Source organism: Chrysemys picta, chromosome 14, assembly GCF_011386835.1.
Source record: "Chrysemys picta bellii isolate R12L10 chromosome 14, ASM1138683v2, whole genome shotgun sequence".
Lineage (NCBI taxonomy): Eukaryota > Metazoa > Chordata > Testudines > Emydidae > Chrysemys > Chrysemys picta.
Window position 1 is genome coordinate 39,366,065 of NC_088804.1, and position 15,590 is coordinate 39,381,654.

At 39.9% G+C, this 15,590-nt stretch overlaps 1 protein-coding gene across 1 annotated transcript in view; it reads right to left on the bottom strand.

The window, feature by feature from the left end:
• The window catches only part of ZCCHC14 (zinc finger CCHC-type containing 14), an 85,809-nt gene continuing 70,219 nt past the window's right edge, over nt 1-15,590 (bottom strand). The window contains exons 9-13 of the mRNA XM_008168623.4: nt 13,756-13,847; nt 9,391-9,518; nt 8,790-8,930; nt 7,258-8,703; nt 1-4,271 (exon numbers count right to left, since the gene is read on the bottom strand). Coding sequence (XP_008166845.2) covers nt 4,216-4,271; nt 7,258-8,703; nt 8,790-8,930; nt 9,391-9,518; nt 13,756-13,847 — 1,863 coding nt within the window. The 3' untranslated portion in view covers nt 1-4,215. The remainder of the gene's footprint in view (nt 4,272-7,257; nt 8,704-8,789; nt 8,931-9,390; nt 9,519-13,755; nt 13,848-15,590) is intronic.

Sequence of the window (15,590 nt, forward strand, 5' to 3'; positions counted from 1 at the left end):
AGGACTTGAACTTTTTTTTTTATTTTCCATACATTAAATTTACTTAGATAAAAACATTCTAAAAATGTACAATTTTACCTTTAACAAAGTATAATAAAACATAAAAATTCCAATACCAGAATACTTGACATTTACAATTCAAAATCAAATTAGCTGAATATTAAATATTTACAAAACTATTTTAAAAATATTTATAAAGTTACATGCACAATTTTTAATACTAGAATTGACTGAAATAAGGGAAATGGCTCAAATTGGAGTAGGAGTTTCCTTCATTCCTAGTGGAAAAATTATATCCAAGAGAAGCTGTTAAACTACACTTCAAAACATAGGATTTGCTTTGTTTCTGTACCAAAGTATCTTTTACTTGTGTAAGAACTTAAAAAGTCCTAAGAGTTTGTATTATATTTCCTTAGTATTGTAGTAACTTACCTTTGGCCTCAACCAGCAATATGGTTTTCCAGAATCTTGCAAGTGGTAAGTACATTTACTTCCAACAAAATAGGACCCACTGGATTTACAAAGGAATTCTAGACCACTCCCAGAATCCATGGCTTTAAGTGTAAGTGACCTCTGATACATGTTCTGTAGGACTGATGCCATTGAAACGGCAAGAACTAATCTATTTTCATTTGGGGGAGTGGGATTAGGGTGGCTTCTCTGCCAAATACCATAAACTAAATTTTAGTGTCAATACGAACAAGCAGTAAATGGCATGAAACTCAAGCTGAGGTAACAGTGGTTGGTTTATACTATTTCAGGAAGTCCTTCACTTATTTTATGGCTGAATTTTTACTGGTCAGGTTTAATACACAGTTTAGGAAGTGTCACATAACATGAAACCTGATATCACTACGGAATCCTATTAATACCTGCTTCCTGATATGAATCTTCCTTGTTGAACCTCCTGACAAATGTTAATGACACACAAACTAACCTCTAATGCTTATTTCAAATTGGACTGCTACTGTCAGAGGAGTTTGTTGGTAATTCTGGTTTCATTCTCTTCCTAACACTTCCATCACCAATACTTTAAAATCAGAAAGACTATTGTGAAATTGCATTATAGATTCCCTCTGGTAAGGAAGCTTAAAGTTATGACCCTCTTCCACATTCCTATAGTGCTGAGATTAAAAGCAGAGAATGACAAGGAGTTTGTCCCTCTTTTGCATTTTAAAAACTGTCAGTTATCCTAGAGTGCAAGCTAGTTTGTGAACTAGATAGTCTTACACTGCCAGGGCAAAGATATGAATAAAAAAGCTTATTCTGTGTCTATTTTCCATATTTTGACATACAGAAATGGTATTATGAGCTGGTTCTTTCAGTCACTCTAGACAGACTAATTTGAGAGGAAAGAGATGGACTTGTGCCTTTTAAAATGGATTATATAATTAAAGTGCTCTGTTTAGGCTCACCAACTTTGGTTGTTCTTGGTACAAACGTAACGGATTACACTAGCAAATCAGAAGCCACGACTCAAGTTGATGATTTAGGAAAAGCTCTATAAACAGTACCGGCTCTTCAAACATCTACATTAGCTCCACTTCCTTCCATTTACTCAGGCTTTTCTGAGTTTGAATTTGAAATCAGACTTAAAAGGTAATTTTTAAAGATAGTTAAGTGCATATTAATCTGTCTAGGAAATATCAGCCTTAACTTTACAAAAAGGAAACATTCTTGAAGACAAGAATTCTGAATGCAGGAATGAAACCATTTTTGAAGAAGCTAACTGGATAAAAGTTCAGTTTAATAATCCTTGTTACACCCTTTTGATTTGTAGTGAATATTAAACAGACAAGACTATACTTCCCAGCCTTGCCCATGAAACAAAATGCAATTGGTATAGAAAACAATTTTTTTTGCTATTGGTTTTTGCTAGTTTGAGAGACGGCTTTTAGTACTTGCATGTGTGTTGAAATAGTTTAAATACAGTTCAATTTTAAAATATTCTTTTGTTTTAAAAAAGTGAAAAAAGGTGAAAGTTTGGCTTTCAGCACATGTTCCAGGCTACTGGAGAGACCATCAAAATCCTGTAGTAAACATTTTAAGCGAAAACTGCAAGTTCCCTTTAACACAATATCGTAAGACAGCTTTTTTTGTACTATTGTTTCAAGCTCATTAAGGCAAAGTAAATTGCATTGTCAGTTCTCATCACGTTAGTGTTGCAGATTTGAAAGTTGCTCATGAGACCATTATATGTAACCACCTCAAAATACAGACATAGCAAACAATTGTTTCAACACTGTCTATAAATACTGTGTAGTGTGAACGGAGCTGAGGCTACAGAAGTATGGCGTTTCTTCATTGCATAGAAATAAACAACAGAAATCTTGTTATTTTTGAGAAACCAAATATTACACAACTTCAGGCTTTGGTTTCCATGACGCCAAAAAACTGTATGACCTCCAAAGAAAAACTGGGACAAGTTTGGTGTCTTGCCATCTCATGTTACAATGCCTCTTTATCAATATTAATTTATCATATTGCCCTGGCCTGTTGTTGCTTTCGGGTGAGGCTGACAGTTTTGAGAAAACGGAACTAAAAGATGGCCCAGATATTTAACGTCTAACATTTGCCATTCAAATCTTGACTGACAATTTATTGCATTAGCTACTTAAACCAACACTGCAGTAGCTAACGCCAGATCTACCCTGAGGAGCTTTGCACCCACATAAAAAGTGTCTTGCGCTGGTATGGCTTTCCTTGCTTTCAAACCAGAGCAAGATGCACGAATACAAGTGCTATTTATTCTGGTGTAGAACATCTACCTTCGGGTTTGCACTGGTATAGCTATACTGGTGTAAAAAAATCCCACAAGATAAACAAGGCCTCAGATATTAAAGTTGCATACTCTAATCTGGAAAACAAGAATCACTTTAAATTTCAGGCCATTTTAAAAAAAAAGGCCACACCCATTGCAGCGAGTGGAATTCCTTGGGCAAGACAGGACAAGACCTTTTCAATTCAGCAACATGAGCTTTGTTTGGCTTCCTCCTAACTCTTAATTAAACTTGCCAACTCAAAATTATGTACGCTAGGTAGTTAACACCAAAATTAGTAATCTGCAGTCTACTGCCACAAAGGAGGCCGACAGTAAATCCTTCAGAGTCTTTAAAATAATGACGTTTACTACCCTTTACATGTTTGAATTCTACCCCTCTGACTCCTGTAGCAAAAGCCCTGGGGTACGAGTCAGAGTTTCATTACATAAAGTAAAGCAACAGCTTGCTAACTCTGCTGCCAGAGTTTATTTTTAGGATGGTTTAAAATTCATTTACAAAAGCAGAGTGGTAAGGTTTCTGTGAAAGATACCTATATACAGTAACAGGACTTAAAAGGTGTTTCACGTATTACATAAAAAAACCCCTCTTTGTGAAGCCTTTATGGCCCTGGAGTCTCTGGGACTTGGACCCTTGGAAAACTAAGTTCATTTCACTGCTAGTAACCCACCTCTATCTAGTAATAATGGCGACAGTGAGAGTAAGGTTGTTTCCAGAAGGAATTGAAACTGCCATGTGTGTTCTTTTGGAAGGGAAAGGAGAGAATTATTTAAGATTTTTATTGTGTAGTAAATCGCATAGCCTGCTGGTGCCAAAGTTTAAAGGTTGGAACTTCTTTGCCTCTTGCACTGGTCTCAGAGTGACACTATCTGCTAAAAGTGCAGAAGCCTGAATAGTTTTACATTCTTCTGTAGTGCAATCCTTAAAAATCCCAGAGATTAGTGCTTGATTACTTTTGAAAAAAAGTAGCCATTTTACTTAGCCCAGGGTTTCAGAGGCTGGCTGGCACACAGCCGCTCATACCTTCAACCTCCAGCTCTCACTTCAGATCACATTGTAGTAGCTGCCCTGGAGTTATCCTTTTCATTGTAGAAGGTCCAAAGATGGCAACATTCTTCAGCACAAGTGTGTAGGGTGGTTGGTTGTTTTGCATTTGCAACAGAAAATGTAGTTGGCCAGCTTCACCTGCCATCCACTGCGCATCAATCGCATGATACGTATTAGGCAAGTTCCATCTCCCAAGATCTAAACTTGAATTTTGGCGATCAAAAATGGGTTTGATACACCCCTAAGCTAGATTTTCTACCTAGTCTAGTAAAGTAAAGCACCTTTGGATTAAAAAACTCATTAAAACTTAACAGCAATGGACTTCTCAGTTTTGTATTTAAAATTCCTTATCTCCATGGCTTACAGTGTTCTCTTGGCAGAGAAAGTATCAGTCTGTGGAGTCAAGACTTTCCGCTGGAGGGGCATATTTCAGCCTAAAAGTACCTGTAGAAGAGGGAAAGGGGGAAAGGAAGTCAACAATGCACACCTTTTTTAGCAGTTATCTCTCACAGCATTTTAAATATCTGCTTCTTACAGATTATGCAACAGCATTATAAAATGCTATAATTTAAAAAAATATGATTTTTTAAAAATAAACCCATTTAAAATTTATTAAAAAATAACCCATGTTAAGGTCTACATTTAGTATAATCTATAAAATCATTTAAAATTAAATACTAAATAATGCACCGCATGTTTGCTACCTTTGGGCCGGTCTACACTACAAGTGCTACATCGGCATGGCTGCACCATTGTAGCGCGTCTGGTGAAGACGCTCTATGCTGACGGGAGAGCGCTCTCCTGTTGACATAATTACTCCACCTCCACGAAAGGCAGAAGCTATGTTGGCGGGAAAGCATCTCCCACCAACATAGCGCCAGTGTGGACAGTGCTTAGGTCGCTGTAACTTGTGTTGCTCAGGGGGGTCTTTTTCACACCCCTGAAAGACGTAAGTTAGATTAATTTAAGTGGTAGTGTAGAGCTGCCCTAAGTTTTACAGAAAGTCAAGCCACTGAACAGATGGAAGTCACTGACTAAGCAACAATCTGGTTCTAGGTGAAGTGCTAAGCCAGCTTTTGACAGCAGTAGCCTCAGGCACAGAGAGAATATTTTCATTCATTTCAGTTTATTCAACTAGTTAAGTTCAGTAACTTGTTCATTCAAAGTTAAGAGATGGACTGAGAACTGAAAAAGCAGGAAAACTTGTTTTCTTCTTCCAATATATGAGTAAAAACTAAGTATGAGAGGATGACATCTACTAGTTCTAAAATCTTGAAGACCTCATGACCAGCAGATACTACTGCTTGTTAAAAAAAGTTTTAAATGCGCTTTTTTATAAACTTACTTTTCCCTTTATATAACAAAGAATAAATCATTCACAATTACATAAAAATGTAAATAACTAAGCATGTGAATAAATGTATGTTAAACTACATATGCTTAAATAAATGTATATAGATGTAATGTAGCCTCCTGGTTAACAAAAAAGTGCCAAATTATACCAATCAATGAGAATCAGCTTATCTTTAGGAAAATAACTGAAGTACAAATGCAAAACAAGATTGATGATATTAATCCAAATTTCCTGCTTGCTGATGTAAATCATGATTAAAATCAGTGATTAAATCATTTTGATTTAAATAAATCCATCCCCTTACACAATAAAAGCAGCAGCCAGCCTCACTCTTATGAAGTTGACAGGGAGACGTCTACTGCAGGCAGGAGGAATGGGGAATAAAAACACAGCACAACACAGAATGCTGCTGTGGCTAAGATGCAACTTTGGGGCAGCAGAAGTTTTAAGATATTCAAAACTGCAGTAATTCAGGGCAGCTTTAAAGGAGTTGATAAAATGCAGCTTTAACATGCATTGAGCAGCACCATTCTAGTTTTTTAGACTAAGCCTGTGTCTATACTACGGACCTTACAGCAGCACAGCTTTACTGCTGCAGCTGCGCTACTGTACGGTCTCCTGTGTAGCCGTTCTATGCCGATGGGAGAGAGTTCTCCCGCCGTCATAATTAAACCACGCCCAACGAGTGGCGGTAGCTGTTGGCGGGAGAGTGTCTCCTGCCAACAGCGCTGTCCACACTGGTGCTTTGGTTGGTGAAACTTATGACGGTCAGGGGTGTGTTTTTTCCACACCCCTGACCAACAAACTTTTGGTCAGCCAAAGTGCTAATGTAGACAAAGCCTCAGAAGTCTGCTGTTGGCCTAGGATTGACTGAGGCAGTGCCACAATTTTCTGATCTGCCACTATCAAAATACTAAGTTCTAGAAACAACACTAATTATTCATATTTTTAGCATGGCTGGAAAACTCTGCCTATCCTCTCTAAAAAAAAATGTTAAGTTCTGATGACATTCTCTGCACCATCTAAACACAAAGAAAGACAGTCCCTGCCCCAAAGCACAACCTAAAGTATTGTTTGCAGTGCCGTAGCCGTGTCAGTCCCAGGATATCAGAGAGACAAGGTGGGTGAGGTAAAAGCTTTTATTGGACCAACTTCTGTTCGTGAAAGACAAGTTTTTGAGCGTATCTTTAGGTCACCTGAAAACGAGCTCTATATAAGCTCAAAAGCTTGTCCCTTTCACCCAGAAAAGTTGGTTCAATAAAAGATATTACATTTTAGATTAACAAGATGGGCAAGGTATCACTTTAGTATCACTAGTTCTAGCCAAAAGTCTGCGTGTCATTCTGGAAAGTTATACTATGCACACTATTATTTTAAACACAGAACTTCAGGAAAAGAGAAGTATGACCTGAACATGCTTTTGGTAAAGTAACAGTTCACTCCCAAATGTGCCCTGTCCTGATCCAAGGATTTAAAATCTCTTTTGGAGGTGCCTTTGCTACAATACTGGAAGATGTATGCACGCCATGGAACCCACATTTTCAGTAACCACAAGCCAAGTCCTTCAAGAGGATGCAGACACTTCATTACAGAAGTTGCACTCTACTTATGTACTTTTTAAAAAAAATGTATGAACTTTGAAGATAACCTTCAAAATAAGAAACACACAACAGCTCAGGGGCCAAATTCACAGACAGTATAAGCAGCCGCACGCAACACTATTTCAATCAGTCAGTGGAAGTTCAGCCCTTCCATCCCTCGAAGGGAAATTCTCTCCTATGCAGAGGGCCAACACAAGACTTATAACAGCACTTATGCCCTAAAGCAGGGAACATGGGATACACACAGGAGTCAACTTAATCTTGAATTTAGCCCATAGCTTCTCTCTCTTTTCAAAGACACTGGCTTACAACATGATATTTTTCTGTAATTAAGTGAAAACTTGATATAAAGACAAGGTACCATCATTGATTTCGGTCACATCCCCACCCATATAGGTAACTCCCATTCAGATCAACATGCAGTCCCGCACACAGACTAAGGAGCCCCACATCAGCACCACCACCAGCTTCTTACCTTGCCGATTGAAATCCATTGGTGGCTGTTTGCAATCCTGAGCTCGGTGACCACTGGCCCCGCAGTTGTAACAGGAAAGGTTCCCAATTTTTTTGTGGCTTGAACCATTGCTGTTTCCCATCATTCCTTGTGCCTGATACACCCCTGCTGTTCCTGCCATAAAGTTCTGCATTGGGGGCACTGCAAACGTGGACTGCCCACTCATTACAGAGTCTGGTGTTAAACCACTGTTGTAGGGAGAATGAACCATTGGAAAAGTCGTGCTGCCGTTGTACTGCTGCGTGTTGATGTAGCCATTACTACATAAAGGATTGAAGGGTACAAATGGAAAGGTAAACATTGAGGAACCTGAAAATGGGTGCTGGAAATAGTTAGCATAACTGACAGTCATACCGCCTGAACCACAGTTCCCACTACACCCACAGGAACTACACACCATACACCCAGGCGGCTGCTGCTGCTGCTGTTGGTGGTGGTGGTGGTGGTGGTGGTGATTCTGATTTGGTACTGGGATACTCCCTGCAGATCCACTACTACTGCTGCTGCTATAGAAATTGTTCTCAGCAACAGATGAAAGTGTGGGGCTAGAACTGGGGGCAGGACAACTGGGCAAATTTGCCATGTTTGCAAATGATGTGGATGGGTGGCTGCTAGAAGAGGCAGTGTTACTGTTTGCACAGAAGCTGCCTGGCATCGGAGCCACTGGCATACTGCTCATTGCAGAAAAGGCAACTTTGGTGTTGGCTGTATATAGAGCAGTCCGGGGATTGATTATTGCAGGAGAGACACTTATTTGCATATTGCTGGAGCAGGAAGTTTGCCCAGCAGTGGCAGAATCCGTAGGAACAGAAGAAGATACCAGGAGCTTGATGGGTGGACGTGCCATATGGAAGACTGTGCTGGATGTTACAGTGGCAGCAGTACTTGCTTCCGCTATTAATGATGTCTGTTGAGTTGTTTTTATCACTCTGTCCAGAGTTGAAGCATGTACAACTTTGGTTCGAGGACCATAGTTAACCGAAGATGAAGAACTGTTTTCAGGAACTCCTGAAAGTACTTGCAGGGGCTGATGGGGAGACGATGTGGGCATCACATCAACCACTGTATTTCCAAAGCTCTTGTCCATTTTAATGCTGCTTCTAGGTCCAGGTGAAGCTTTATTTCTTTCTTCTAGAGACAAAAGTGAATGCACAGAAGAGGAAAGTAGCTTCACGTCTGTATTTCGCTCTGACTTGTGCATCGCATTTAGCATTCGAATAGGGCTGATGTGGGTGGAGGCTGCTGTCATCATTTGCATTGGCAAGATATGGTGCCCAGAAGGATTGGAGCCTGCATCATTCTGCACTGGTAGAACCTGGGCTGTGGGTCTGGCGGAGCTCGAAGTGAAATGATTTAGTAACATCACTGGCTTCTCCTTTTCTGAACTGTCCAAGTGAATCTCTAAACCTAGAGACAGAAAGATCTATAAATACAGCTACTTCACTGGACAGGACAGATCAACACAAAAATAAGCTTTGCTTGGTTTTCCTTACGTCTCTCATTCTCCTCAGCACTATCTGAGCTCTCTTCCCTGGTCTGGATCCCCATGGGGCTGGAAGAGGAACTTGAGTACTCAGAAGAACTACCTTCTCGGGGAAGCGGGTGGGCTGGCTGATCCACATCTACACGCAGCTCTAGGGATACAGTATGCGTGATAAATCAGTTAGAAAATATGAAAACTATTTGCAAAATTTTATCTAGATGACAAAAGCCTGGTACAATACTGCAGTTTCTGAATGTGTCTCCCGCTATACTCTAACCCTTAATACACAAAGATGCTTCAGGCTAGTGGGGATTCACATTGGCCTGAGGAGCAGGAGTCCAGAAAAGTAATGGTTACTCAACAGCTCAAACAGCTCTTCATATGCAAATCATGGAATGATAATTGTATGTTTGTTTCACTCAAATATCACCAGGAACAAGATTCCTCATGCAAACAACTAAGTTTTGGAAGAACATGATCACAAAGGACTGACACAAATAAAGCAATTCAGTTTTAATTTGAGGTTGGGGCAGTAAAGCTATGAGCTTGCTGTTGTGCGAGAACATATCCATCCTATACCTTATAGCTTAAGCTTTATATTGCTTATTTACCTGCAGCATGGTTGCCACGAATACTCTGGATAGGCCCTACATGAGTGGTAGGAGGGACCCTGGCCACTCCACTGCTGGTAACTGAAGAAGGTGTTGCTGGATTTAGGCACCGTTTCTCTGATTTTTCTCTACAGTGAATGGGGAGGAGGGGAAAAAACAATTGGTTAAAACAATTTGGTATTTAAACAGATTTTTTTAATGAAATTGAGGCAGATGGGGTCTATGTTGTCTAACTCAGTAAACGTAGTACAAAGATTATGCTAATTTAAGATGCACAAATATGAATATTTGGAAATTAAATCAATCTTAACCACCGCTTCTTGCCAGCATTTACATTGGTCTTTCTTGTTATATGGTATTATACTGAGCCGCTTATTTGTACAAGGTATTGAGGATAAAACGTCACAAAAGAAGAGACTGAATTCTATCTGATTAACTAAATACAGAGAAACAGAGAGCTAGCCCTTCATTCCAAAGATGAAAAGGAAGCTAAATGCAGAGAATTTAAGAGTTAAGTTAAATGTGATTCAAACTTTACAAAACCTAAGGCCTGGTCTACACTACAAAGTTAGGTTGATGTAAGTCCCTGTGCATCAGCCTCATTGTGCATGAGTTTATACTCAAATTTGTCTCTCACCAAGATAAGTGCTCTGTTATGGCAATGAGTAACACCACCTCCCTGAACAGCATGGAGCCATGGTCGACCAACTAAGGTTGATGCAGTGTGAGTGCAGACACCGCACAACCTGTGTCAACCCAAACTGTCCTCCATCAGCTGTCCCACAGTGCCCCATTCCCTGCAACAGTGACTGCTTTGGTCACAACTGTAAATGGCAAAAGCCTCCCCATTTTAAAACCCTCTGCATATTTTTGAAATGCCTTTTCCTGATTGCCCACCTTAGCTGCTCTCCCTTGATGTGTTCAACTGCCCAATAGACCATGCTGGCTCCACACACTAGAAGCACTTCTGCCTGGATTAGATAGCACAGCTACGGACGAGCTGTAGAAACATGATCATCTACAAATAAATGGCACAGGGGATGCAAGCAAAGGGGTACGACAGGGATCAGCAGCAATGCCGCATGAAAGCAAAGGGACTGTGGCTGGTATACAACATCAGGGAGGCCAACAAATGATCTGGTGCTGAGCCACAGACCTGCTGCTTTTATGAGCTACCTGCCATACTGTGGCGGAGACCCCACCAACACCAATACCAACCCACTATAGATACCTCACAGGAGCCCAAAACAGAGACCTCCACTGTGAACAGTGAGGAGGAGAAGGGGGAGATGTGGCAGGGGGAGGCAGCAATGCCACAAGCCAGGACCTGTTTGAGACTCCACTACAGTCTAACCAGTTCTGTCAGCCAAGCCTGGAGGAGTCCAATGAAGGGGAAGGGACCTCTGGTTCTTGTGTTATGTGAAGGGGTAAATAACACTTCTTTATTCACTTTCTCCATACCGGTCAGGATTTATATATCCTCCCTTAGTCATCACTTGTCCAAGATGAACAATCCCTGTCTTTTTACTTTCTTCTCACCCCAATCATTTTTGTTGCCCTTCTTTGAATCTTTTCCATTTCTAATATATCTTTTTTGAGGTGGGGCAACCAGAGCTGCATGCAGTATTCAAGGAATGGGCATAGCAAGGATTTATATACAGCAGACCCTCGCTAAAATGCACGTCTTTATAGCGCGAATTCTGTTATAGCGCGGGACTGCGCATGGATCCCAAATTTAATTACCTTAATTGGAATCCGTGTTAACACGGGACCGCATAAGGATCCAAAACCCCACGTTCTAGCGGGGGTCCGGTGTAGTGGTCTTATGATATTTTCTATCATATCATCTCTCTGTTTTCTAATGGTTCCTAGCATTCTGTTAGCTTTTTTGACTACCACTACACATTGAGTGGACGTTTTCAAAAAACACTAGAACAGTTTTAAAACAAACATTTCCTTGCAGCAGAGACATCAAATATATGGTCAGCTAGATGCATTTATGTGGCCCACTTGGCATATTTGGATTCTACAGAGCTACCCTTTCAAATGTAAAGCTAATGTTTTTCAATGTGCATTACTTTGCATTTATCAACACTGAATTTCATCTGCCTTTTTGTTGCCCAGTCATTCAGTTTTGTGCAATTCTAGTATCACTGTGCTGGAGCACGGGGGTGAGCTCAGCACGCAGATCCAAGAACATGGTCTTTTGCATCCAAAAATTCTGCAACCACTTCTCGTCATCTTAAACCTGCATTACACTGTGATCCAACCATTCAGTGCTTGTTTCTTGGACCCAAAAGCTGTGCTCCACCATCTGAAGCTGCTCCATGAATGCCAACAACAACCTTGGATTGTTTTTCTCTATGTCTCAGCAAACTGTCCTCCATTGTTGCGGTACTTCCTGCGAGTGTGCAGATAGAGGAGGATCATGCATCCTGTACTTGCGGAGTCCCTGAGAATAGCACAGAGCTCTGTGTGCTCCATGCTTCTGTCAGAGATGGTGGACTCTGAGAAGCGCTGAGCAGGTTTGTGGGATTCTTTTTAAAAAGTCATGAAAATGATGGGATATGGATGGCATTATGGGGTGGAGAGAGCTGTATGCTGGGAACTTGACCCCTCGCTCCCAGAGATTCCTGCACGACTCATTACTACCCCACAACATATTGCGAAAAGTTCCCAACAGGCTTTGAGCTGGAGAGTAGTGCATGGCACACTGGGATATCTACCCACGGTGCACTGCACTTTGCATCGACACAAGCACTCCTGGCGCGTATGTGCAGTGCCAACGCAAACAACCAAGTATGCATGTGCCCAAGTGACATACAAGCTTCAGTGGTTGCATGCCAATGTAACTTGTGTCGACCAAAGTTTGTAGTGTAGACATGGCCTTCAACTAATAAAAATGTGGGAGGGGAGTGTGGTGTGTGTACCTAAACATGGAACAGTTTTAAAATAAATATTTCCCTGCAGCAGAGACATCAAATACACCGCTACCTTGATATAACGCGACCCGATATAACACGAATTCAGATATAACACAGTAAAGCAGTGCTCCAGGGGGGCAGGGCTGCGCACTCTGGTGGATCAAAGCAAGTTCAATATAACGCGGTTTCACCTATAACGCAATACGATTTTTTGGCTCCCGAGGACAGCGTTATATCGAGGTAGAGGTGTACATGGTCAGCTAGGTGCATTTATGTGACCCACTTGGCATATCTGGATTCCACAGAGTTAACCTTTCAAATGTAAAGCAACTGTAACCAATGCAGTGTTGTTTGCCTGAATCTGCAGAGTGCGCAGACGAATGACGCACAAATGTGAACCCCCTCACTTCTGCATTAATCTGGTTTGGGGGGTAACCCCAAAGCTCCATGCCAACAACTATTTATTTACAGGTCATTTAATCAGATAGGATGGAAACCAAGTGAAAGCGAAGCACAGGGATGAAGGGATTTCAAAGTTGCTGCAGGGAAGAAAATGCAGAGAAAAGAAAGGAGGAAAGAAAAAAAGAGAAGGAGGATAGGGAAAGGAGAGAAACACAGGACAGAAAGAGCATTGTTGCTAATGGTGAGAATGTTTTGCCACTGAGTGATGCTGAATTCAACCTTAATAATATTGAAGACAGGAAGGAGTTTAGTTACTATATACAGGGCATATGCCACCTTTGTTCTTGATGCAAATATCCCACTGATATGAGTTGCTGTTTCATGGTGAACTGAGGGGAGTAGGTAATCCTAAATTTATGCTCCAGGTTACAATTTAAAATGGAACATGGCCCTCGTGAAGTTTACACATCTATCCTACAATGTCTGGGATTCAAATACTGCAGTTCTGAAAACTTAAAATTGAAAGTGACTTTCCTTGTCCAACCTGAGATAAATTAGAAAACAAACACAGGAAGAGCACAAATAGTGAAAAGTAATGTGGATTTTTAAAATTCTTCCAGTGTTAATAATTTAAGGAGTAATTAGTAGCATAGTTGAAGGAATTTGTTTACTTTATGGTTAAAGTTGACAGTGTGCCTTTGAAGTTGAGTTCACCAATTCTTTTATGTGCTTATCTTATCGGCCTTGAATAATCAATAATAAAATAATAAGTACTAAATATAAAAAAAAAACACATTTTCAAAGTGCTTTTCAAACTAATTAAGCCTCCATACCCCTATTAAAAAGAAGTGGAATCCAGATTTACACATAGGGAAAGCCTGGAAGGTTTAACAAATTTGCTCTGTCCTCAGAGCAAAACCAAGAGAAAAACTGGGATTAAATTCAGGAGCTTGTACAATTCTAGTGCCATCTAACCATATTTTACCAACTGAAAAAGCCAGACAGACTACACACCCCTCCCCACAACACACATACTTACTTTTCCAATTCCAGCTGGGTCTTGAGTTTTTTCTTTGCTCCCATGGTGAGGGATTCAAACTTATTCAGATCTTCTTCAGTAAGGCTCAGAAACTTTTATAGGAGGAAATATGGAGCTGATTTTACAGTGTGCAATATATGGATACATACATTTCAAATGACCCTACTGTATTCTCAGTGATTTCCAATTCTGAGAAGCACCTTAAAGACTCTTGTTTTACACATGTATGTGAATTTTAATAAGTTTTATTCCAATTTTAAACTAAAGATTTAGGGCAGTATAAAAATGGAGGACTTGGATATTCCAAAGAGGTTTTTTAAATTAATTACTAATATACTGTTAAAATATTTGCCTATATTGATCATTCACAATAAAGACAACATAGTCCGTGTGCACACTGAAAGGCAATTTTGTATCATAAATGAGCCAAATAAAGTTTTAAGTTCTGGTTCCCTAAAAAAAAATCCTGCCATTTTGAGACTTCTCCCCAAGGTATCTAATAATTATCTGGCGACTATAGGAATGACATAGCATACAGGAAACAGATAATTTTGGGACCAGTCAATTTGGTGCAAGAAATATTTGACAAATTTTGGGAAGGACAAGTTGTAAGGGGCAAATTAAGGTTGAAAATTTCTACCACTCCTCCCTCCAGTGAATACTTAATGTCCATAGCACTACCACTAGCTCAATGAGGGTAAGACTGTAGCAGAATGCAGGGCCATTAACTACTTCCTAGCACACAAGGAGAGCTTGCTGTAATATCAGAAGCGGAATGATGCCCGTGGCAAGGTGGTGAGAGATGAGTGAACTGTAGGTTGGGGATTCTTTTGGTTCTTTTTGTTTATAATAAATTGTTTTTGATTGACACTGATAAAGATCTGCTACTGAAAAAGTCATGCTGATTATTGCTGCTTTATTCGGCTGACTCAACCCAGAGTATACCAGTTGGTTATCAAAAGTTAAAATGTAATGTATTTTCCCTGAATGTGTCATTTAACACAGAAATCATTTAGCTATCACATCTAGAGCAGAGTTCAGTTTTGCTGCATGGGTCAATCTAGTTGCAAAGGTACTGTGAATATTTTTCAACAGAATATACATACCAATATAAGCACAGCAGTTGTTTGAAAAAAAAAAAGTCAAACATTAAAATATGCACAATTTTGTCAGGATAAGGAAAAATGACTATATATATTTTTCCTGAATGAGGAAAATCAAATTAGAAAACTGTGGCCTTAGGCCATAGTCATTGAAATAATATCTTTCAAGCCATGCTGCAGTGCTGAAAAATCATTGCAATTCAGAGCCATGACTTAAAAGAATCAGAGTATTTAATCCACCAGAGGGCACTCAAAGTTCAAATATAGTAAGAGGAGGAGGTTAATTTTACAACATGTATATTACAGATAGAACTGGGTATTAAACAAGTACTTACATTCATCTGATTAAAAGCCAATGTACTTCAATGGCATTCATGACACTTTTTATGCAAACATTCATGCAATGCAAGTGATTTTTGTTCACAACGTTTGTGGAAAATGAAAGCATCTAACACTCATGCATGTTTACCCACACAGAAGCTCACTTCAGAAGTGAATCCTGACATGCATTTGGATAACCACGGCTTTTACAAATAGGAGGGAAAAATCAGTCAAGAACAAGAATAAAATGCGACTTAGATGCACATCAAAGGATGAATAGCGAACAGGAAGCGCAAAGGGGGTTTGTAATAAACCAGACGTTGAGAATTCTGAACAAACTAGGAAATATTTAAAGTAAGTCTCTAGATAGTTCATCCACAAAAACAGGAGGTCATTTCATCAAATAAAGTG